This window comes from Phyllobates terribilis, unplaced genomic scaffold (genome assembly GCF_046119375.1).
Source record: "Phyllobates terribilis strain yellow unplaced genomic scaffold, ASM4611937v1 Scaffold_7__3_contigs__length_470593459, whole genome shotgun sequence".
NCBI lineage: Eukaryota > Metazoa > Chordata > Amphibia > Anura > Dendrobatidae > Phyllobates > Phyllobates terribilis.
The window spans coordinates 82172813-82197445 of record NW_027362767.1 but is presented as its reverse complement, the minus strand read 5'-3'; the positions used below and the strand labels follow the sequence as shown (position 1 = coordinate 82197445).

The window sequence follows — 24633 nt, the reverse complement described above, 5'->3', positions numbered from 1 at the left end:
CACCATTTCACCCAGACTATTTTTAAGGGGGCCAACACTATCGTTTTTTAGTTTTTTACTATTTATGTAGTTAAAGAATATTTTGGGATTATTTTTACTTTCTCTGGCAATGATTCTCTCTGCCTCAATCTTTGCTGCCTTGATTTTTTTTTGACGAAATTAATTTAATTTTCTGTATTTATTTAATGCTTCCTCACTACCTACTTGCTTTAGTTCTCTAAATGCTTTCTTTTTGTCACTTATTGCGCCCCTTACAGCTCTATTTAGCCATAGTGGTTTCCTCCTATTTCTAGCATGTTTATTCCCATAGGGAATATATTGTGCACAGGTCCTATTCAGGATGCTAATAAATGTCTCCCATTTGCTTTGTGTAGTGTAGTCGCACTAAGATCATCTCTCAACTAGTGTTGAGCCACCCCCGTAGTGTTCGGGTTCGGTTCGGTTCGTCGAACACCGGGATGTTCGAGGAACTGTTCGTCGAACTGTTCGTCGAACACCTTAGAACACCGTCGAACACCGTTAAAACCAATGGCAGGCAAACAAAAACACATAGAAACACATAGAAAACACCTGCAAAGGTGTCCAAAAGCTGACAAACTGCTCAGAAGACACTCTCTTTAAAAAAGCCGGCCGGCAAATTCAGCAGCGGCATACACCGGTACCCGACAATTTAGACAAGAAGGAATAGAGCATCACACATAGATTAGATAGATAGAAACATGTCAGTCACACATATAAGAAGCACAGTGACAGTGTTGGTTACTGCACTTGTCATTTAGTGTAAAGGATTTATTAAAAAAAATATTAGTGTTTTCATGCACCGTCTCTTTAAAAAAGCCGGCCGGCAATTCAGCATCTGTACCCGACAATTTAGAACAGAAAGAATAGAGCTTCACACATAGATTAGATAGATAGAAACATGTCAGTCACATATATAATAAGTACAGTGATAGTGTTGCTTACTGTACTTGTCATTTAGTGTAAAGGATTTATTTAAAAAAATAATAGTGTTTTCATGCACTGTCTCTTTAAAAAAGCCGGCCGGCAATTCAGCAGCTGTACCCGACAATTTAGAACAGAAAGATAGAGCATCACACATAGATTAGATAGATAGAAACATGTCAGTCACATATATATGAAGTACAGTGATAGTGTTGGTTACTGCACTTGTCATTTAGTATTAAAATAAAGGATTTATTATTAAAAAAAATTGGCGTGGGGTTCCCCTTAATTTTAGGCTCTAGCGGAGGTTAAGCAGACGGCTGGGGCAGATGTTTGAAGCCTGGGAAGGGGGTAATACCCACGGAGCTTCCCAGGCTACTAATATCAGCCCCCAGCTGAATACATAGCCTTTACTAGCTATTAAAATGGGGGACCCCCCAAAAAAAATGACGTGGGGTCCCCCCTAATTTAATAGCTAGCAAAGGCTAGGCAGACAGCTGGGGGCTGATATTAATAGCCCAGGAAGGGAGCCATGAATATTGGCCCCCTCCCAGGCTAGAAACACCAGCCGTCAGCCGCCCCAGAAATGGCGCATTCATAGGATGCGCCAATTCTGGCACTTAGCCTCGCTCTTCCACGCTGCCCTGGTGCGGTGGCAGGGGGTAATAGGGTTGGGGTTGATGTCAGCTTATAATGCCAGCTGACATCAAGCCCAGGTTAGTAATGGAGAGGCGTCTATAAGACACCCCCATTACTAACCCCATAGTCAAAGTTAAAAAAAACACAAACACCCAGAATAAAGTCCTTTAATTGAAATAAAGACACAATCCTTTATTGTTCTAAATTAAACCATACTTACCATCACGCCCATTCCAGCTGAAGCCAACGATCTCCTGCAATAAAAGAAAAATAATAAAGCAACCTCATCCTTACCTTTCCATGGTTCCCACGACAGCTTCAGCTCTGCTACATCGAGATGACAGGCTGGACCGCAGCAGAACGCTGCCATCCAGCCTGTCATCCCGCAGACACTGAGAAGCGCAGGCTTGCTTGCGCTGCTCAGCGTCTCTCTGTGACGACATCCAGATGAGCCGAGTTCATGTCCAATGAACTCGGCTCACCTCATGCACGTCACTGACAGCGTGGGAAAATTCTCACGCTGAAGCGCTGATTGCAGGAGAATTTTCCCACGCTGTCAGTGACGTGCAGGAGGTGAGCTGAGTTCATTGGACATGAGCTCACCTCATGCACATCACTGACAGCGTGGGAGAATTCTCCTGCACTCAGCACTTCAGCGTGAGAATTTTCCCACGCTGTCAGTGACGTGCATGAGGTGAGCCGAGTTCATTGGACATGACCTCGGCTCATCTGGATGCCGTCACAGCGAGACAGTGAGGAGCGCAAGCATGCCTGCGCTTCTCAGTGTCTGCGGGATGACAGACTGGATGGCAGCGTTCTGCTGCGGTCCAGCCATTCATCTCGATGTAGCAGAGCTGAAGCTGTCGTGGGAACCATGGAAAGGTAAGGATGAGGTTGGTTTATTATTTTTCTTTTATTGCAGGAGATCGTTGGCTTCAGCTGGAATGGGTGTGATGGTAAGTATGGTTTAATTTAGAACAATAAAGAATTGTGTCTTTATTTCAATTAAAGGACTTTATTCTGGGTGTTGTGTTTTTTTTAAATACTTTACTAGAAATTCATGGCGGTCATGTCTAATACTGGCGTGACCCCATGAATTTTGGGCTTGGGGCCAGCTGATAATACCAAGCTGGCCCTAACCCCTTTATTACCCAGTGAGCCACCGCACCAGGGCCCTGGATGAGTTGGGTACAGCGCCAGAAGATGGCGCTTCTATGAACGCGCCATTTTCCGGGGTGGCTGCGGACTGCAATTTGTAGCGGGGGGGGGCCCAGAAAGCTTGGGCCTCCCTGCGCTGCAGATTCCAGCCCCCAGCTGCCTAGTTGTACCTGGCTGGACACAAAAATAGGGCGAAGCCCCACGTACTTTTTTTTTAATTATTTCATGAAATTCATGAAATAATTAAGAAAAAAGGCCTTCCCTATATTGTTGTGTCCGGCCAGTTACAAATAGGCAGCTGGTGGTTGGGGGCAGCCCGTTCCTGCCTGCTGTACCTGGCTGGACACAAATATAGTGCGAAGCCCCACTTCAATTTTTTTTAATTATTTCATGAAATTCATGAAATAATTAAGAAAAAAAGGCCTTCCCTATATTGTTGTGTCCGGCCAGGTACAAATAGGCAGCTGGTGGATGGGGGCAGCCCGTTCCTGCCTGCTGTACCTGGCTGGACACAAATATAGTGCGAAGCCCCACTTCAATTTTTTTAAATTATTTCAGGAAATTCATGAAATAATTTAAAAAAAATTGACGTGGGGCTTCGCACTATATTTGTGTCCAGCCAGGTACAGCAGGCAGGAACGGGCTGCCCCCAACCACCAGCTGCCTATTTGTACCTGGCCGGACACAACAATATAGGGAAGCACTTTTTTTCTTAATTATTTCATGAAATAATTTAAAGAAAATTGACGTGGGGCTTCGCCCTGTTTTTGTGTCCAGCCAGGTACAACTAGGCAGCTGGGGGCTGGAATCCGCAGCGCAGGGAGGCCCAAGCTTTCTGGCCCCCCCCCCGCTGCAAATTGCAGTCCGCAGCCACCCCGGAAAATGGCGCGTTCATAGAAGCGCCATCTTCTGGCGCTGTACCCAACTCATCCAGGGCCCTGATGCGGTGGCTCACTGGGTAATAAAGGGGTTAGGGCCAGCTTGGCATTATCAGCTGGCCCTAAGCCTGAAATTCATGGGGTCACGCCAATATTAGACATGACCACCATGAATTTCTAGTAAAGTATTTAAAAAAAACACAACACCCAGAAAAAAGTCCTTTAATTGAAATAAACACACAATTCTTTATTGTTCTAAATTAAACCATACTTACCATCACGCCCATTCCAGCTGAAGCCAACGATCTCCTGAAATAAAAGAAAAATAATAAAGCAACATCATCCTTACCTTTCCATGGTTCCCATGACAGCTTCAGCTCTGCTACATCGAGATGACAGGCTGGACCGCAGCAGAACGCTGCCATCCAGCCTGTCATCCCGCAGACACTGAGAAGCGCAGGCTTGCTTGCGCTCCACAGTGTCTCTCTGTGAGGGCATCCAGATGAGCCGAGTTGATGTCCAATGAACTCGGCTCACCTCATGCACGTCACTGACAGCGTGGGAAAATTCTCCTGCACTCAGCGCTTCAGCGTGGGAGAATTCTCACACTGAAGCGCTGAGTGCAGGAGAATTCTCCCACGCTGTCAGTGACGTGCAGGAGGTGAGCTGAGTTCATTGGACATGAGCTCACCTTATGCACGTCACTGACAGCGTGGGAAAATTCTCCTGCACTCAGCGCTTCAGCGGGAGAATTCTCAAGCTGAAGCGCTGAGTGCAGGAGAATTCTCCCACGCTGTCAGTGACGTGCAGGAGGTGAGCTGAGTTCATTGGACATGAGCTCACCTTATGCACGTCACTGACAGCGTGGGAAAATTCTCCTGCACTCAGCGCTTCAGCGGGAGAATTCTCACGCTGAAGCGCTGAGTGCAGGAGAATTCTCCCACGCTGTCAGTGACGTGCAGGAGGTGAGCTGAGTTCATTGGACATGAGCTCACCTTATGCACGTCACTGACAGCGTGGGAGAATTCTCCTGCACTCACCGCTTCAGCTTGAGAATTTTCCCACGCTGTCACTGACGTGCATGAGGTGAGCCGAGTTCATTGGACATGAACTCGGCTCATCTGGATGTCGTCACAGAGAGACGCTGAGCAGCGCAAGCAAGCCTGCGCTTCTCAGTGTCTGCGGGATGAGAGGCTGGATGGCAGCGTTCTGCTGCGGTCCAGTCTGTCATCTCGATGTAGCAGAGCTGAAGCTGTCGTGGGAACCATGGAAAGGTAAGGATGAGGTTGCTTTATTATTTTTCTTTTATTGCAGGAGATCGTTGGCTTCAGCTGGAATGGGCGTGATGGTAAGTATGGTTTAATTTAGAACAATAAAGGATTGTGTCTTTATTTCAATTAAAGGACTTTATTCTGGGTGTTTGTGTTTTTTTTAACTTTGACTATGGGGTTAGTAATGGGGGTGTCTTATAGACGCCTCTCCATTACTAACCTGGGCTTGATGTCAGCTGGCATTATAAGCTGACATCAACCCCAACCCTATTACCCCCTGCCACCGCACCAGGGCAGCGTGGAAGAGCGAGGCTAAGTGCCAGAATTGGCGCATCCTATGAATGCGCCATTTCTGGGGCGGCTGACGGCTGGTGTTTCTAGCCTGGGAGGGGGCCAATATTCATGGCTCCCATCCTGGGCTATTAATATCAGCCCCCAGCTGTCTGCCTAGCCTTTGCTAGCTATTAAATTAGGGGGGACCCCACGTCATTTTTTTTGGGGGGTCCCCCATTTTAATAGCTAGTAAAGGCTATGTATTCAGCTGGGGGCTGATATTAGTAGCCTGGGAAGCTCCGTGGGTATTACCCCCTTCCCAGGCTTCAAACATCTGCCCCAGCCGTCTGCTTAACCTCCGCTAGAGCCTAAAATTACGGGGAACCCCACGCCAATTTTTTTAATAATAAATCCTTTATTTTAATACTAAATGACAAGTGCAGTAACCAACACTATCACTGTACTTCATATATATGTGACTGACATGTTTCTATCTATCTAATCTATGTGTGAAGCTCTATTCTGTCTGTTATAAATTGTCGGGTACCGCTGCTGAATTGCCGGCCGGCTTTTTTAAAGAGACGGTGCATGAAAACACTATTATTTTTTTTGATAAATCCTTTACGCTAAATGACAAGTACAGTAAGCAACACTGTCACTGTACTTCGTATATATGTGGCTGACATGTTTCTATCTATCTAATCTATGTATGATGCTCTATTCTGTCTGTTATAAATTGTCGGGTACTGCTGCTGAATTGCTGGCCGGCTTTTTTAAAGAGACAGTGCATGAAAACACTATTATTTTTTTAAATAAATCCTTTACACTAAATGACAAGTACAGTAATCAACACTGTCACTGCACTTCTTATATATGTGACTGACATGTTTCTATCTATCTAATCTATGTGTGATTCTCTATTCCTTCTATTCTAAATTGTCGGGTACCGCTGCTGAATTGCCGGCCGGCTTTTTTAAAGAGACAGTGCATGAAAACACTTTTATTTTTTTTGATAAATCCTTTACCCTAAATGACAAGTACAGTAAGCAACACTGTCACAGTACTTCATATATATGTGGCTGACATGTTTATATCTATCTAATCTATGTGTGAAGCTCTATTCTTTCGGTTCTAAATTGTCGGGTACCGGTGTATGCCGCTGCTGAATTGCCGGCTTTTCATGTTTCACTGTTGGCACTGTTCCCATCGATTTGGGCAATCACTGTAATGCCACAACCACCATGGCTGTGGCATTACAGTGAGTGGCAGACAATCCCTGCATGATTGGTGCTCTAAATAGCGCCAGACATGCAGGACACGCTTTTGGTGCACGAACAGTTATCGAACATAACCTCGAACAGCCGAATTTTTTGCAAATCGTTCGGGTTCGTCGAACAACTCGAACACCGCCCAAAACAGCTCGAATTTCAGATTGGCGAACAGTTCTAGTCGAACACCGCTCATCTCTACTCTCAACCTTTGGAAATTTGCCTTCCTGAAGTTTAGAACTCTGTAAAAATTATACCCTAAAAAACAATGACATTATATTGCAGCGTAAACAGTGAGATAAAAAACTACAACTCTTCGCCCCCAAAAATACAAGTTCTGGCTCTTGGAAGAGAAAGCAGCGGAGATGCAGGTCAGCACCGGCGCTTCCCGGCTTCTCCTCAGGTGAACACTGCAGTGACGGTACAGTCCAGATGTGCCGTGTGCACTTCTAGGAGCGGACGCTAGGTGGCGAGCTCAGTTCCGCCAGTTGGTATCGGAGACGCTCTGCCCCGCACTCTATGGTTGTACAGAAGGGAGAACGAGCGCTGAAGGCTAAGGCCGCTCGTAGCTGGAGGACCCGAGCTTCCTCCGGGGGTGAGAGGAGATAAGATGGCCGCCGTGAGGCCGCCCGGGCCCCTCTCCAGTCGTTGTGTCCCTTTCCTTTTGCGGACGGGAAGGTGAAGGCGGCGGCCCGGAGGACGGGGTGACGGAGGAACATGGGGTCTCAGACGCTGCAAATCCTCCGGCAGGGAGTGTGGGCTTCCATCACCGGGGGCTGGTACTACGACCCTCACCAGAGCACCTTTGTCAACACCCTGCACCTCTACATATGGCTCTTCCTGCTCTGCTTCCCCTTCACCCTGTACATGGTGAGTATCCTGCCTCCTCCATCTTGTGTGCAGGCCGCATACTGGAGCTGCCAGCCCTGATCCGGGCACTGCTGGCTGGTGGGGGGCCCTGCTGAGGCAGGGGTGTGATGGTGGGGGACACTCCAGGTGGGGTGGGGGTGGTGGTGTGGGCACTGCTGGTTAATGGGGGGGCCCTGCCGGGGCAGGGGGTGTGATGGTGCTGGGCACTGCTGGTTGAAGGGGGGCCCTTCCGGGGCAGGGGGTGTGATGGTGGTAGGCACTGCTGGTTGGTGGGGGGGCTGACGGGGGGTCCTGCCGGGGCAGGGGGTGTGATGGCGGGGGGCTGACAGGGGGTCCTGCTGGGGCAGGGGGTGTGATGGCGGGGGGCTGATGGGGGGTCCTGCCGGGGCAGGGGGTGTGATGGTGGGGGGGCTGACGGGGGGTCCTGCCGGGGCAGGGGGTGTGATGGTGGGGGGGCTGACGGGGGGGTCCTGCCGGGGCAGGGGGTGTGATGGTGGGGGGGCTGACGGGGGGGTCCTGCCGGGGCAGGGGGTGTGATGGCGGGGGGGCTGACGGGGGGTCCTGCCGGGGCAGGGGGTGTGATGGTGGGGGGGCTGACGGGGGGGTCCTGCCGGGGCAGGGGGTGTGATGGTGGGGGGGCTGACGGGGGGTCCTGCCGGGGCAGGGGGTGTGATGGCGGGGGGGCTGATGGGGGGTCCTGCTAGGGCAGGGGGTGTGATGGCGGGGGGGCTGACGGGGGGTCCTGCTAGGGCAGGCGGTGTGATGGTGGGGGGCTGAAGGGGGGGCCCTGCCGGGGCAGGCGGTGTGATGGTGGGGGGCTAACGGGGGGGGCCCTGCGGGGGCAGGGGGTGTGATGGTGGGGGGCTGACGGGGGGGCCCTGCCGGGGCAAGGGGTGTGATGGTGGTGGGCACTGCTGGTTGATGGGGGACTCACAGGGGGGGGGCCTGCTGTCATACTGTGCTGCCCAGTGAGCAGGGTGAATATATATATATATACAAACATACTGCAGTTGAGCAAGATGTACAGCACTAAAGTATGGCAAAAGTATAATACAGGAGAACAAGATGTGTAAGATACAACATAGGGATATAACGGATATAATAAAGGAGGACTAGATGTACAAGGCACAACATGGGTATAACATAGAAATATAATACAGGATGGCAAGATCTGCAACAGCTAAATGTGTAACGTAGGAGTATAATACAGGAGGGTAAATATGTATAATACGAAAAGGCAAGATGTGTAAGATACATGAATATAACAGGTATAATACAGGACAGCAAGATGTACAGCACTAATGTATAACAGGGGTATAATACAAGAGGACGAGATGTGTAAGATACAACATTTGTATAATAAAGGAGGGCAATATATAAAGGGTACAAGACAGGACGGCAGCATGTACAACACTAATATATTACACATCTTGCCCTCCTGTAGTATACCCCTATGCTATACCCATGTTGTATCTTACACATCCTTCCCCCCCTTGTATTACATATATTGCCTTCCTGTATTATATAATACAGGATGGCAAGTTGTGTAAGATACAAAATAGGTGTAACATAGGGATATATTACTGGAGGACACAATGTATAACTGTAGGTTATGACATGGGTGTGACATAGGGATATAATACAGGAGGGTAATATATATACCCTTATGTATAGGTGTAGGAATGAAATATATATATATAAAAATCTCACACACACAGTGGGTACAGAAAGTATTCGGTCCCCTTTAAATTTTTCACTCTTTGTTTCATTGCAGCCATTTGGTAGATTCTAAAAAGTTCATTTTTTCTCATTAAAGTACACTCTGCACCCCATCTTGACTGAAAAAAACAAATGTAGAATTTTTTGCAAATATATTAAAAAAGAAAAACTGAAATATCACATGGTCATAAGTATTCAGACCCTTTGCTCAGTATTGAGTAGAAGCCCCCTTTTGAACTAGTACAGCCATGAGTCTTCTTGGGAATGATGCAACAAGTTTTTCACACCTGGATTTGGGGATCCTCTTCCATTCTTCCTTGCAGATCCTCTCCAGTTCCGTCAGGTTGGATGGTGAACGTTGGTGGACCGCCATTTTCAGGTCTCTCCAGAGATGCTCAATTGGGTTTAGGTCAGGGATCTGTCTGGACCAGTCAAGAATGGTCACGGAGTTGTTCTGAAGCCACTCCTTTGTTATTTTAGCTGTGTGCTTAGGGTCATTGTCTTGTTGGAAGGTGAACCTTCGGCCAAGTCTGAGGTCCAGAGCACTCTGGAAGAGGTTTTCATCCAGGATATCTCTGTACTTGGCTGCATTCATGTTTCCTTCAATTGCAACCAGTCATCCTGTCCCTGCAGCTGAAAAACACCTCCATAGCATGATGCTGCCACCACCATGTTTCACTGTTGGGATTGTATTGGGCAGGTGATGAGCAGTGCCTGGTTTTCTCCACATATACCGCTTAGAATTACCACCAAAAAGTTCTCTCTTTGTCTCATTAGACCAGAGAATCTTATTTCTCATAGTCTGGGAGTCCTTCATGTGTTTTTGAGCAAACTCTATGCAGGCTTTCATATGTCTTGCACTGAGTAGAGGCTTCTGTCGTGCCCTCTGCCATAAAGACCCGACTGGTGGAGAGCTGCAGTGATAGTTGACTTTGTGGAACTTTCTCCCATCTCCCTACTGCATCTCTGGAGCTCAGCCACAGTGATCTTGTGGTTCTTCTTTACCTCTCTTACCAAGGCTCTTTTCCCACAATTGCTCAGTTTGGCTGGACGGCCAGGTCTAGGAAGACTTCTGGTGGTCCCAAACTTCTTCCATTTAAGGGTTATGGAGGCCACTGTGCTCTTAGGAACCTTGAGTAATGCAGAAATTCTTTTGTAACCTTGGCCAGATCTGTGCCTTGCCACAATTCTGTCTCTGAGCTCCTTGGGCAGTTCCTTTGAGCTCATGATTCTCATTTGGTCTGACATGCACTGTAAGCTGTGAGGTCTTATATAGACAGGTGTGTGCCTTTCCAAGTCAAGTCCTATCAGTTTAATTAAACACAGCTGGACTCCAATGAAGGAGTAGAACCATCTCAAGGAGGATCACAAGGAAATGGACAGCATGTTACTTAAATATGAGTGAGCAAAGGGTCTGAATACTTATGACCATGTGATATTTCAGTTTTTCTTTTTTAATAAATTTGCAAAAATTTCTACATTTCTGTTTTTTTTCAGTCAAGATGGGGTGCAGAGTGTACTTTAATGAGAAAAAAACATGAACTTTTTAGAATTTACCAAATGGCTGCAATGAAACAAAGCGTGAAAAATGTAAAGGGGTCTGAATACTTTCTGTCCTACATACTTTCACTGTATCGTATGTGTGACATAGTGTCATATTTACCCTCTGTATTATATTATATCCCTGTTATACAGATGACAGTGTATAACACAGGAGGGTAATGTGCACAGTATAGTTGTAACAGGCCTGTAATACAATACATGGTGGTAAATGTAGCACTTTGTTATACAGTAAGGGGATAGGATACAGGAGGGTAAATATGTTATTTCCAAGGTCAAAAAAAAATATTTCTATCTTATTAGCCTGCAAATAGGAAATGATAAATTCTTAATCCTCAGTCCTGTGATTTTTTTAATACCATAGATATAATACAAGAAGGTGAATATATAACACTGTGCTGTAAATGTCTATCAATACAGCATAGTCCTATAATGTATGACGGGATGGATGTAACACTAATATATAAAGCAGAAGGATAACAGATCTGTCCTGTAATAAAGGGTAACATCTACAGCAGCAAAGAAATAATATAGTACAATAATATAATACTACATGCAGCCACAGATGAAATGGTTTCTCCGGGGAAAACAAAGGTGATAACCTGCTATAAGCCATTGTGCCTGTTAGACTGGAGCAGCTCCATTCACTTCATATGGGGCTCATCTTTTTCCCGCAGCCCCATAGAGAATGAATGGAGCAGTGGTGAGGCGTCCAACTTGCTGCTCTATTTTGTAAAAGGGATGCAAAAATTCTCCATTCTACTGATCTTTGTGGGTCCCAGCGATCGGACCTTCAACAATTGGCAAGTTATCCTCTATCCACAGGATGGCCCCTTTGTACAAATCAGGGCTAATGCAGTGGTATAACATCCACAAAAAATGAGTTCATACAACTTTGTAACATTTACAATAACTTGGGGATATAAATGGAGTCTTATTAGCAGTAAGCACAGTTTGTGGTGGTGTAATGTCAGTCTTGCACTCCTGTGTAGTATTCTGCATTGTACCCATTCATAACTTACTAGATGTTAGATAGTGTCTGTGAGGATCTATCCAGCCAGGATAACATGTAAGGTCAGCACTGATGTTTAGTGGTCTGGTCAACAGTTCTCCTTCTAAGTCATTGCATAATGACATGAGCTCTTGTAAGCTACCTGCAGGTGTGAATACGGCTGTGACTTTCAGCCTCAATGCTCCACATCACGGATCTTCTTTCCCGGTGTTGTGCCTCTTCAGCTCTCAGTATGTCCACACAGCCAGCATCTGCTTGGTTGGACAAACAAAATGAATAAATAAATGCATGGTGATTCTGCTGTGCCCGTCTACATCTACTAGGATGTGCTGCAACAGCAGTGATGCCAATATGGCCACAGAGACGACATAAGCTAAAAGCTACTGGCAATGCTAAGTCATGACATTTATGAGATCAGGAAGACGCTGTACTGGAGGAATTATGTTTCAGGCTGGTTTGTTGGTAGCAGGTCATTAAGATGCTATTGAGTGTGTTTAAAATAAAATTACTTGAGAATCATTGAGTATAGGCGGTCTATACACCTAAGATAGCAGTCTGCCAAACAGCAGCAGTTAGAGGTGAGCAAAAAGATTTGCAAGACCCTGGTCCAGCGGCCACTTTGCAGCGCCTTGCAAACCTCTCGTACCTGTTGGCATCTTTTTGTTGTACCTTAATAGCAGAGGATATATTGTCACATCACAGACCTTTCATCCATGCTGATGTCACATGATTGGCCATCATTATGTACACGGGGTAAAGGACCAGAAGCAGAACGGATCTGTTCATTTTGGTTTGCAGTATTCCAGAATGAAGAATGGAACCAATCAGGTTGCTGGAAAAGGGGCAACTGGAATCTGATTGGCTTAGAAGATGTACTTTGATACCTTGACTAATGAGTGCATCTACTTACGAATTTATCGAGATAAGAGCCATTGCTCGGTTGATTTATTGTTTTATGATGTGAGCTGAGATCTGAGTTACACGACACATGGTTATCCTGCTATACAAGCTTCTCTCTTTGCTGTTTAACTTTTGACCTTTTTTTGTGAATCATTTCTGGGGGTGGGGGGTGGACTCTATTTTTAGCACTGCATGCATTTGACATGGGGCTGTAAATAGGATCCATGGTTATTTTTTGTTCTATGCTTCTGCTTTTTTTTTTCTGTGGCAGTACTGTGTGATACTTCACATGTGCAGCAAGGTACAGTATACTGCACTATTATGTGCACCCTCTGACTCTTTAGAGTGTTGGCTTTAGGGTTCAGTATTTGCTATTTTTATATGTGAAGTTATTAAAAATAATAAAAAAAACTACAGCACAGCAGTTTTTTTTTACATGTTGAATAGTTTTTCATAATGTACTTTACTGTATTTGTTAAAGTTAATTCTTATTTAAAACCACCTTTCAAAAAAATTGGTGTTGTTTTTGTGGGGCTGGAATGAATTAATAGCATTTCAATTCATTTTAATGGGAATATTTCATTTGATATACGAACAAAATGAGTTAAGAGCTCGGTCACAGAACGAATTAAACTCATAAGTCAAGGTATTACTGTTCTATTAATTGCATATGACATACATTTAGGCTCATTTTCTCGTTCTAATCCCCGAACGTGCCACAGTTCCCCTGCTTGCCTATGTTTGCAATGTCTGCGGCTACATCGTGCTAAACAGACTACAGCAGTGACATCAGTAAGTAACAACCCATGACTGCCACAACCAGTACAAATGAAGGCTAGCAGGGGATCATGGACTGATTGTTCTGGTGAATGTTAAAGGAGATTGTGGACTATTTCATTTGGGGCTACTTAGAAACTTTTTGTAGGGCCAGACTCCAATTGTAAAGGGTTTTTCACATCTTATCAGATGATGGCATATGCCACTAGGCTATGCCATCTCTTAATGATCATTGGCGTTTTGGCTTCTAGGACACCCACTGATTCTGAAATTGAAGCGGCTGCAGCACTGTGTTCCAGTCAGTGTTTCCCTGGTCACCTGACTAAACTACAGCTGTCTCTAGTCTATTGAATGGAGGTGCAATGCAGCTGGGGGCTGGCAATGACTTTGTAGGAAGGATGTTCGAAGGCTTGAATTGCTGAAGCCGCACTGTCGCATCTTTATTCTCAGGATTGGTGACTCTTTGAGGTGTGACCCCCACCTCCCCCTTAACTCCCCTGCAACCATTAGTGATGGCATGTACTAGCGATTTGCTATTACTTGCTGAAAAGGGAATATCCCTTTAACTGTCTGAGGAAATGCCTGTATCCTTTAAGCTTTAGGTCCACACAACATGTAATGGCAGTCAGATAAACTGGCGATGTCACCCCCGCTCATTGTTGTTTTCTGTGGTGAAAATCTGTAACAAAAATGGGTTTACTGTGATATCCAGTGTGCATTGCTGGGCAGTTTCAGAGCATGTGGATGCAATTTAGTAAGATCTCGTTCAGTTTGATGCTGTGGATCTTGTGCCTGGAAAATCTAGAAGGAAATTCTGCAGCTGATCCCGCAATGTAAATGATTAAAATGACTCCACTCCTAAGTACACGGTAGAACTGGACGTTGTTTGAGATGTTTTTTGAGCCGGTTTGTTGGTTGACCTGTAGTGAGACAGTGATGGTGACGCTTTAGCTTTTGTGTTTTTCCCAGTGTTTTGCTGCCTCACGTTTCCAATGGGTTGGAAGTGTAGTTTAGAAACTAAAAGAGGGGGTTGTCCTATAAACATTTATCACCTATCCAGAGGGGAGGTGATAGTTATTTGATTGCCCCAGGCCTTACTGTTTGTGGCATGACCACCGCTCCGCTAATGTGGCAGTGACGCATGCACACGCTACCACTTCGGGATCATCGTTCTCGTCATCCGCAGTGGTCAGAACCCCAGCTAGAATACATTTCTGTCCTGGGGATAGGTGATAAATTTTTATGGACACCACTTTAATTGATTATGTATGTTTTTTTTCTATATACATACTTAAAGGGAATCTGTCACCAGATTGTTGCTATGTAATTTGGGAGCTGCACGATGTAGCAACAGAGACCCTGATTGCGGGGATGTATCACTTACTAGGCTGTTTTTTTGCTTTTTCAATAAAATCAGTGTTTTATCAGCAGGAGATTAGAGAGCAAACTTGCTTGTGCCTCCTGTTCCACCCCCACCCCCACCACTGATTGGCAGCTTGCCGACAGTGTACACAGAAATCAGCCAATCAGGTATGTGGGCGGAGTTATACAGAGCTCAGTATTCCGAGTTCTGCTAGATCTGCAGCAGAGAAAACATGGATTCTATCACAATTGTTGCACCCAGTAAGTGATACAGTGGTGGCCAAAAGTATTGGCACCCCTGCAATTCTGTCAGATAATGCTCAGTTTCTTCCTGAAAATGATTGCAATCACAAATTCTTTGGTATTATCTTCATTTAATTTGTCTTCAATGAAAAAACACAAAAAGAATTGTCCTAAAGCCAAATTGGATATAATTCCACACCAAACCTAAAAAAGGGGGTGGACAAAAGTATTGGCACTGTTTGAAAAATCATGTGATGCTTCTCTAATTCTTGTAATTAACAGCACCTGTAACTCACCTGTGGCACCTAACAGGTGTTGGCAATAACTAAATCACACTTGCAGCCAGTTAACATGGATTAAAGTTGACTCAACCTCAGTCCTGTGTCCTTGTGTGTACCACATTGAGCATGGAGAAAAGAAAGAAGACCAAAGAACTGTTTGAGGACTTGAGAAACCAAATTGTGAGGAAGCATGAGCAATCTCAAGGCTACAAGTCCATCTCCAAAGACCTGAATGTTCCTGAGTCTTCCGTGCGCAGTGTCATCAAGAAGTTTAAAGCCCATGGCACTGTGGCTAACCTCCCTAGATGTGGACGGAAAAGAAAAATTGACGAGAGATTTCAACGCAAGATTGTGTGGATGGTGGATAAAGAACCTCGACTAACATCCAAACAAGTTCAAGCTGCCCTGCAGTCCGAGAGTACAACAGTGTCAACCCGTACTATCCGTTGGCGTCTGAAAGAAAAGGGACTGTATGGTAGGATACCCAGGAAGACCCCACTTCTTACCCCGAGACATAAAAAAGCCAGGCTGGAGTTTGCCAAAACTTACCTGAGAAAGCCTAAAACGTTTTGGAAGAATGTTCTCTGGTCAGATGAGACAAAAGTAGAGCTTTTTGGCAAAAAGCATCAACATAGAGTGTACAGGAAAAAAAAAAAGAGGCATTCAAAGAAAAGAACACAGTCCCTACAGTCAAACATGGCGGAGGTTCCCTGATGTTTTGGGGTTGCTTTGCTGCCTCTGGCACTGGACTGCTTGACCGTGTGCATGGCATTATGAAGTCTGAAGACTACCAACAAATTTTGCAGCATAATGTAGGGCCCAGTGTGAGAAAGCTGGGTCTCCCTCAGAGGTCATGGGTCTTCCAGCAGGACAATGACCCAAAACACACTTCCAAAAGCACTATAAAATGGTTTGAGAGAAAGCACAAGAGACTTCTAAGGTGGCCAGCAATGAGTCCAGACCTGAATCCCATAGAACACCTGTGGAGAGATCTCAAAATGGCAGTTTGGAGAAGGCACCCTTCAAATATCAGGGACCTGGAGCAGTTTGCCAAAGAAGAATGGTCTACAATTCCAGCAGAGCATTGTAAGAAACTCATTGATGGTTACCGGAAGCGGTTGTTCGCAGTTATTTTGGCTAAAGGTTGTGCAACCAAGTATTAGGCTGAGGGTGCCAATACTTTTGTCTGGCCCATTTTTGGAGTTTTGTGTGAAATGATCAATGATTTGATTTTTGCTTCATTCTCTTTTGTGTTTTTTCCTTGCAAGCAAATTAAATGAAGATAATAAGACCAAAGAATTTGTGATTGCAATCATTTTCAGGAAGAAACTGAGTATTATCTGACAGAATTGCAGGGGTGCCAATACTTTTGGCCACCACTGTATATTGCTGGAACCTGTGTACATTGTGCTGCTGCCAGATTACATGGCAAATAACCTGGTGACATATTCTCTTTAAGCTCCCCATATATTAGATAAAAGTAGGTTTGGGGCATGTGACTGTTTTACCATGCTAGATGTTTGGGCAGGTGGGTGAGGTTCGGGCATGTTGAATTTAACATGCCTGTCTTATCTGGTTAGAGAGAAGATGCTGCCCAAATGGTCCTGCAGTCGATTGTCTCCGTTTCCCCAGTTATATAAGCGTGCTTGCCCGACTGAGCCTAGCATACATGTTTGTCCGGAGGTTAGGGGAGAAGACGGCTGTGTAATGTCTACGATCGGCTGTAATAAGGCAGCACCATACACATTGGCTGGCCACGTCCCCTAACTTGCTCATGTTTCTGAGAACAATCTCCCCCCTGCTTGACCTATGTGCCGATTGCTGTCACATACAGTTATTGTCTGCTTACATTGCCTGTGGCATACTGCTAATTGCGGCGAGCCAAGCCTAAGAGAAAATTGCAAAGATCATCATGGGCTCGTTCAGGACACGGGGTGATGAAGGAACGTTTTCCTGCTTTGTCCTGACTCCACCAGATACCATCATTGGCCTGTAATATATTGCACCTTTTCAGCTGTGTTATGACTCTATTAGAAGCCAGCATACATATTGGGAGAAAAGGTCATACATTTGTGTGAGAACTGGATCCAAATCTGGGAATTTATACAAAGGAGCTTGTGAATGTTGTAACCCTGTGCAGTAGGTTGTATTCTTCTCCACATTATTATGTTGAGGCTCCTAACTTTTTGTCAACTGGGGGGGAATTCTGTGGCTTTATTTCTAATCTGATTTGTTAGAGCTTACTATACTTCACCAATTCTTAGGTTTTCGGCAGCAGCCCTGGGTTTGGCAGCTCCACTTCCGGGCTCGAAGCACGAGTGCTCTTTGGTGCCCTCTGTGAGCGCTACCTCATTTCAGTGGCACAACCAGTCCCCTTCTGTTTATGCATTTGCTATGAGATGGTGGGGGCTGGCTTAGATATTGAAACGAGCCATCCCGCAAGTCTCTTGCTCTGATAATGTGAAGTCGCCATTGTCGAGCACAGGGCCTGGAAGTGGAGCTGCTGAACCCTGGACTGATGTCCGTATAGAAATAAACGTAGATAAGCTCTATATATTCATACTGATTACATATCTCCAAGAATGCACTTTCTTCATCTTGTCACCTCTCTGGTATGTTTTCTAATACCAAGTTTTCTTAGCGAGTTTGGGTGATGTGCCTCATGAGCTGTTCTTATTACTTGCTATAAATTATATTCCGTATACATTTCCAGCTATAGCTACAATATAAATTCTCCTGCTAGAGCTTTGTTGGCTTGTATTTCTTAATACACGGCTAGTCCTCTCTGATGGTAACAAAGGATCTGACCTCATGAGCCACTAATCAATGAGCCGGGCTCCTTAGATATTGAAAATTCCATCTAGTTCAGTACTCCTGAGCCCTGCATCAATAAAAATACTTTTATGAAGTTCTCTGTGGTGGAACAAGTAAGTGAATGAGGCCGGGTGCAGTTCCCTGCACAACCTGGTGGCCAATAGCCCTGCTAAGCTGGGGCTGTGGTCCTAATGCTGTCAGGATCAGTGGGGGCTCAGGAGGTGACTCACAAAGTGATACCTTAGTGATACGCCTTCACTCTGAGATGGGAATAATAATTTTACTGCATATGATGTGCACGTGTTCTGGATGTAGGTGACTTGTGATGAGGTCACCAATCAATCCAGGAGGGACGAGTGGCGATCTTGACTGTTTGGGCGAGTGGCTCCACACCTGTGACTTCTTACTGCTGTATCAATGTAGTGGTGAAAGTTATTTTCCACTCTTATGCCTAATGATTGTCAACCTTCAATTCTAACAGCTACAACTAGAAAGTTTAACATGAAGTAAATTCTATTAAATTTGCCTAATAGATTATTGGGGGCTGCAGGGGCTGCGCAGACTCTGTGGCTTTTGTCATTATGGTTCATATTTGCTTCTTCATTTTACTTTATTTCCTAGAATTGTTAATTGAGTTCAAACAAGTAGAAGAATCCAATGAAAGTAAAGTCGTCCCCCCACAATGGATATTTAATACTTCTTCACACATGTGATAAATATCTGATTCCTGGAGACCCAAGTCTTCCTGTTCCTCTGCACTGTCGTAGTCTGAATGCAGTGCTTGTCTCCATACAAACTTCTCCATGCCGCAGTCGTACAGGGTCATTTTTTTAGTGATCGTTGAGGCCCCTATTAATTTCCCTTCCATCATCTATCATGCTAAAACCCCTTTAAGCACAAGTCTGTATTAATGTATGTTAGACAGTTACTATCAAAGTGGAGAAACTTTACCGTGGTGCAGCTAAGCGCACAGGTCAGCTTGGCAATTTCTGAATCAACCACTAGGGTGAAATGGAGAAAGAGGGGAGGATATGGCATATGGCTGGCTAGGAGGATTTATGGGTTAATGGGCCAGGAGGTAGAGAGCTGACTTGCACAATTTTATACAGTGAATTAAGAAACCTAACATCTGTTATAACTAAAGGAAATCCATTACAAAAATATTCTTGGTGGCTCCATGATAATCTTTTTGGCCAGTGTAACTGTTGTCATTGCTCCTGTGTAACCCTGGCCATTGCTTGACTGTCTTTTTACGTGCTTTTGCGTTGCATATATTTTTTTTTTTGTGTGTGTAAAGACATAAAGGTGGGAATTACAAGCTGGGGTCATACACGGCCGGAGGAATTTTAAGCTGTTTAAATACTTTAATCTGTAAAAGAGTTGGCAACTGTGTTCTGTGTGTTGCGTTAGGATGTAGTGTACCCATCACTGCTTGTGCCAGACTTTTTTTAAGAAAATAAGCAGCCGCATACTAAGTCTTTGATTGAATATGATTAATAAAAAAAAAAATAGCAAACTATTCGTAAGCAGCTTCTAAAAGAGTCTGGTCCAAACTCGCAGGTTGAAGGATCTCCGCATGTTGATCGGCATCCTACAACCCTCCATGGTCGCTCTCGGTATATTGCATATTCGAGGATCATTTTTGCTGTCAGTATATACATGGAACCACAGGTAACAGACTTCCCAGCATGCAGGACCTTCCTTTTGGAAATAATAGTTTGCATTGAACAGCAGGTATAAGACAAACTTTCCGTTACGCAAAAAAAAAAAAAAAAAAAGCTGTGGAGGGAAATGGCACAAAAAATTGGGTAACCCTATTTGAGGTGGACAAAAAATACCATGGTATCGCTCACCTAGGGGATTGCATTGTAGCCCCTAGTCTGAAAATCCAAGTGCTGCTGCCTTGTAGCTGGGGGAGATCCTCCAGGTAAAATTCACCCAAAGAATAAAAAACTCTTTAAAATATGCTGCGCGGCTGGAAGAAAGTCTCTTGCTGCAGAAATGGTAGATGACTGCTCCTTTATTGGACGATGCTTTTTGACACCATTGGGCATCTTCTTCTTTTTTTTTTTTTTTAAGTACCAAAAACTCCAAAATAGTTGTTTTTTTGGTGACTTTAAAAAGACGGTAGTACGGTATCGAAATGCGTTGTCAAATAAAGGAACTTCCAGCTGCAATTTTTACAGCAAGAGAAAGTAAAAATAATCCCCAAATATTCTTTAACTACATAAATAGTAAGAAACTAAAAAAATGATAGTGTTGGCCCCCTTAAAAATAGTCTGGGTGAAATGGTGGATGAGGATGAGGAAAAAGCCAATATGCTAAATGATTTTTTTTTCAACAGTATTTACACAAGAAAATCGCATGACAGAAAACATGATTAGTGATAACAAAAATCTCCAGTAAATGTCACTTGCTTAACCCAGCAGGAAGTACGGCGGCGTCTAAAAATCACTAAAGTTGACAAATCCCCGAGTCCGGATGGGATACACCCGCGAGTACTGCAGGAATTAAGTAACGTCATAGATAGACCATTATTTTTAATCTTTAAAGATTTCATAATAACAGGGTCTGTACCACAGGACTGGCGTATAGCAAATGTGGTGCCAATATTCAAAAAGGGGACAAAAACTGAACTTGGAAATTATAGGCCAGTAAGCTTAACCTCTACTGTGGGTAAAATCCTGGAGGGTTTCCTAAGAGATGCTATACTAGAGTATCTGAAGAAGAATAACCTCATGACCCAATATCAACATGGGTTTACGAGGGACCGTTCCTGTCAAACTAATCTGATCAGTTTTTATGAAAAGGTAAGTTCTGGACTGGACCAAGGAAATGCAGTGGATGTTGTGTATATGGACTTTTCAAAAGCTTTGGATACGGTTCCACACAAAAGGTTGATACATAAAATGAGAACAATGGGGATAGGGGAAAATATATGTATGTGGGTTAAGAATTGGCTCAGTGATAGGAAATAAAGGGTGGTTATTAATGGAAAACCCTCAGACTAGGTCTCAGTTAACAGTGGGGTACCACAGGGGTCAGTATTGGGCCCGCTTCTTTTTAACAAATTTATTAATGACCTTGTAAGGGGCATACAGAGTAATATTTCAATATTTGCAGATGACACTAAACTCTGCAGGGTAATCAATACAGAGGAGGACAATTTTATATTACAGGAGGATCTATGTAAACTAGAAGCTTGGGCTGATAAATGGCAAATGAGCTTTAATGGGGATAAATGTAAGGTAATTCACTTGGGCAGAGGAAATAAAATGTATAATTATATGCTTAATTGTAAAACATTGGGCAAAACTGTCAGGGCTGTGGAGTCGGTATAAAATGGACCGTCTCCAACTCCTAAAATATATAATAAATTGTGTACAGTAGTTCAGTGCAGAATGTGCTGAATATTTTTTCATAGGAATTTGGGAAAGTTATGAAATGTCCTATAAATGGCTGTTCTATACCTGATCTAAGGCTACATTCACACACAGCGTTTTTGCTGCGTTTTTTTGAGGATACGTTTTTCAGCTGCAAAAGCAGATCAGCTTTTTAAAAAAACGATCTGTTTTTGAGCCCAAAAACGGATCCTCACAAAGCGATGAGTCTGAATGTCATATCTTGAAACCCATTGACTTTGCTGGGATGCCCAGAGTCACTGCATTTTACTGAAAAAAAAAAACGGATCTGCAAAAACGCTGTGTGTGAATCATGGCCGTAGCCAGCGAGGGGCAGGGGGGGGAGCTGCCCCCCCCACTAGAAGCAGGGGCACGCACCTATCAAAACTTACTTGTCTGCTGCAGTGCTCCCGTCCTGCACCGGCTCCAGACTGCAGGGGGCAATCTCCCCTCCTCTGTCCTGCCTTCTGCCATCTTCACTCTTCACCAGAGAGAGGAGGGGTAGGGGTGCCTGCCCTGCACAGGATCCGATTCCTGGGCCCCGAGCTGGAGAAAGTGAAAGTACTACTACTCATCTCTGTCACAGGAAGGTAACTAATGCTAATATTGTAGGTGATTATTATGTGCTCTCTGTACAATGTGTGAACTATATGTACAAATGTACTATTTGCTGTCTGTAGCTGTCATCTGTCTATCACACTCTGTCTATCCCTCCATGTATTCGTCCATCTAGCCGTCCGTCCCTCCATCTAGCCGTCCGTCCCTCCATCTAGCCGTCCGTCCCTCCATCTAGCCGTCCGTCCCTCCATGACTTTATCTATTTAAATATAAGCAATATATGTGGGAGTCGTGGAATCGGAGTCAGAGTTGGTGTAAGGGAAATTGAGGAGTCTGAGTCGGAGTCTTAGGTTTGGCTTACTGACTCCACAGCCCTGAAAACTGTCACTGAAAAAGACCTGGGTGTATTGGTGGACGACAAGCTCACGTTTGGTGGCCAGTGTCAGGCAGCTGCTGCAAAGGCCAATAATATAATGGGATGCATTAAAAGAGGCATAGATGCTCATGAGGAGAACATAATTTTACCTCTATACAAGTCACTAGTGCGACCACACTTAGAATACTGTGTACAGTTCTGGTCTCCGGTGTATAAGAAAGACATAGCTGAACTAGAGCGGGTGCAGAGAAGAGCGACCAAGGTTATTAGAGGACTGGGGGGTCTGCAATACCAAGACAGGTTATTACACTTGGGGTTATTTAGTTTGGAAAAACGAAGGCTTAGGCTATGTGTCCACGATGCAGAAATGCTGCATATTTTTTCCGCTTCTCCCTGGCAGGAAAAACGCATGCAGATTTTACATGCGTTTTTCCTGCCAGGTAGAAGTGTTTGTCAAGCGTTTTTTCATGCATGTCTGCATGTGGGTTATCAAGCGCTTTTCCAAGCGATTTTAGCATCACTTGGAAAGTGCTTGACAACTTGGTCACACTATATAAATCCATGCAACCGGCATGGATTTATATAGTGTGACCAAGTAATAGTTAAAAGAATAAGAATGGTAAAAAATAAAGATTATACTTACCTTCCGATGGCCCCCGGTCTCCTTCTCCGATGTGTCCGGTCTCCCCGGTGTCTCGCGGTTGTGTAAAAGGACCTGCCATGGCGTCATTTAGTCATGTGACAGGTCACGTGACTGCTGATGTCAGTGGTCGCGTGACCTGTCACATGACTAAATGACGTCATGTCAGGTCCTCACACCACCGCGAGCCGCCCAACACATCGGACCCATCGCTGAGGAGACCGGGGGTCATCGGAAGGTAAGTGTAATCTTTATTTTTTATTTTAAATTCTTTTTTTTTACAGGTTCTATGGTACCCGAGTCTGGATGAGAGTCTCCTCTTCTCCAAACCCGGGTACCATCCGCACATTGAATCGCTTCATATCTGCGTGTGCACATGTACTCATGCGGATATTAAGCGTTTCAATGCAAGTCAAAGGCGGCAATTACGCTGCGTGTCCACAAATTTAATGGACATGCTGCGGATTTTTCCGCAATGATAATCCGCAGTGGAAATTTCCGCAGCATGTGCACTGCAAATGCGAATTATCATTGGGGACCATGGGGCACTTATTACCAAGCGTTTTTTAGGCATTTTCGTTGCGGAAATTCCGCTGCAAAAAAACGCTTGAAAAACGCATAGTGGGCACGCAGCCTTAGGGGTGATCTTATTATCATGTACAAATATGAGGGGACAGTACAAAGACCTTTCTACTGATCTTTTTACTCTGAGGCCTGAGACAGGGACAAGGGGGCATCTTCTACGTCTGGAGGAAAGAAGGTTTAATCATAATCACAGACGGGGATTCTTTACTGTAAGAGCAGTGAGACTATGGAGCTCTCTGCCGCATGATGTTGTAATAAGTGATTCACTACTAAAATGTAAGAAGGGCCTTGATGCCTTTCTTGAAAAGTATAATATTACAGGTTATATATACTAGATTCCTTGATAGGGCGTTGATCCAGGGAACTAGTCTGATTGTCGTATGGAGTCAGGAAGGAATTTTTTTCCCCAATGTGGAGCTTAGTGTTTGCCACGTGGTTTTTTTTTTTTTGCCTTCCTCTGGATCAACATGTTAGGCTATGGGTTGAACTAGATGGACTTAGTTTTTAAGGTTGAAGGAAGACTATGTTACTATGTTATTGCAGCCGCGCAGCCTATTTTAAAGTATTTTTTATTCTTCTGGTGATCTTTCCACTTTGTCACTTTTTTGTCACTTTAACCATAAGTAATACCTGCCAAATGTGTGGTGACTGACAGTTCTCTGCCTGCATGCATGTATAGAAAGGGACCTGTCATTCCAGGGCAGCAGGGAGGAGAAGCTGTTGGGACCGGCCTGTCTGACTAGTCGTCTGTGCTAGACCAAACCTGTGCTCCTGTGTATGGGAAAATCTGCCCAGAGGGTTTGGCTAACGACCATGTAATGTGTATGGCTGCCTTACCTGTAGTCCGATTCTATTCATAGCCCTAGGGATAGCTTCATGGGTTTGGAGTGGGTCCGCTCCCAAAACCAGCCTGAAATGGGCTAACAAAAACAGTCGCAAATCATGCACACGGAAGCGACGCAAATCATGCACACGGAAGCGACGCAAATCATGCACACGGAAGCGATGTAAATCATGCACACGGAAGCGATGTAAATCATGCACACGGAAGCGATGTAAATCATGCACACGGAAGCGATGCAAACATATCACCGAGCAGCTGTAAA

At 44.7% G+C, this 24633-nt stretch overlaps 1 protein-coding gene across 5 annotated transcripts in view; it reads left to right on the top strand.

Moving 5' to 3' along the window:
* The first annotated feature begins 6912 nt into the window (after positions 1-6912).
* The window catches only part of PCNX1 (pecanex 1), an 86948-nt gene continuing 69227 nt past the window's right edge, over positions 6913-24633 (top strand). For all 5 annotated transcript variants that reach the window (XM_073638895.1, XM_073638894.1, XM_073638893.1 and 2 more), the window contains exon 1: positions 6913-7299. In XM_073638895.1, the coding sequence (XP_073494996.1) occupies positions 7147-7299 (153 nt within the window). In that variant the 5' untranslated portion in view covers positions 6913-7146. The remainder of the gene's footprint in view (positions 7300-24633) is intronic.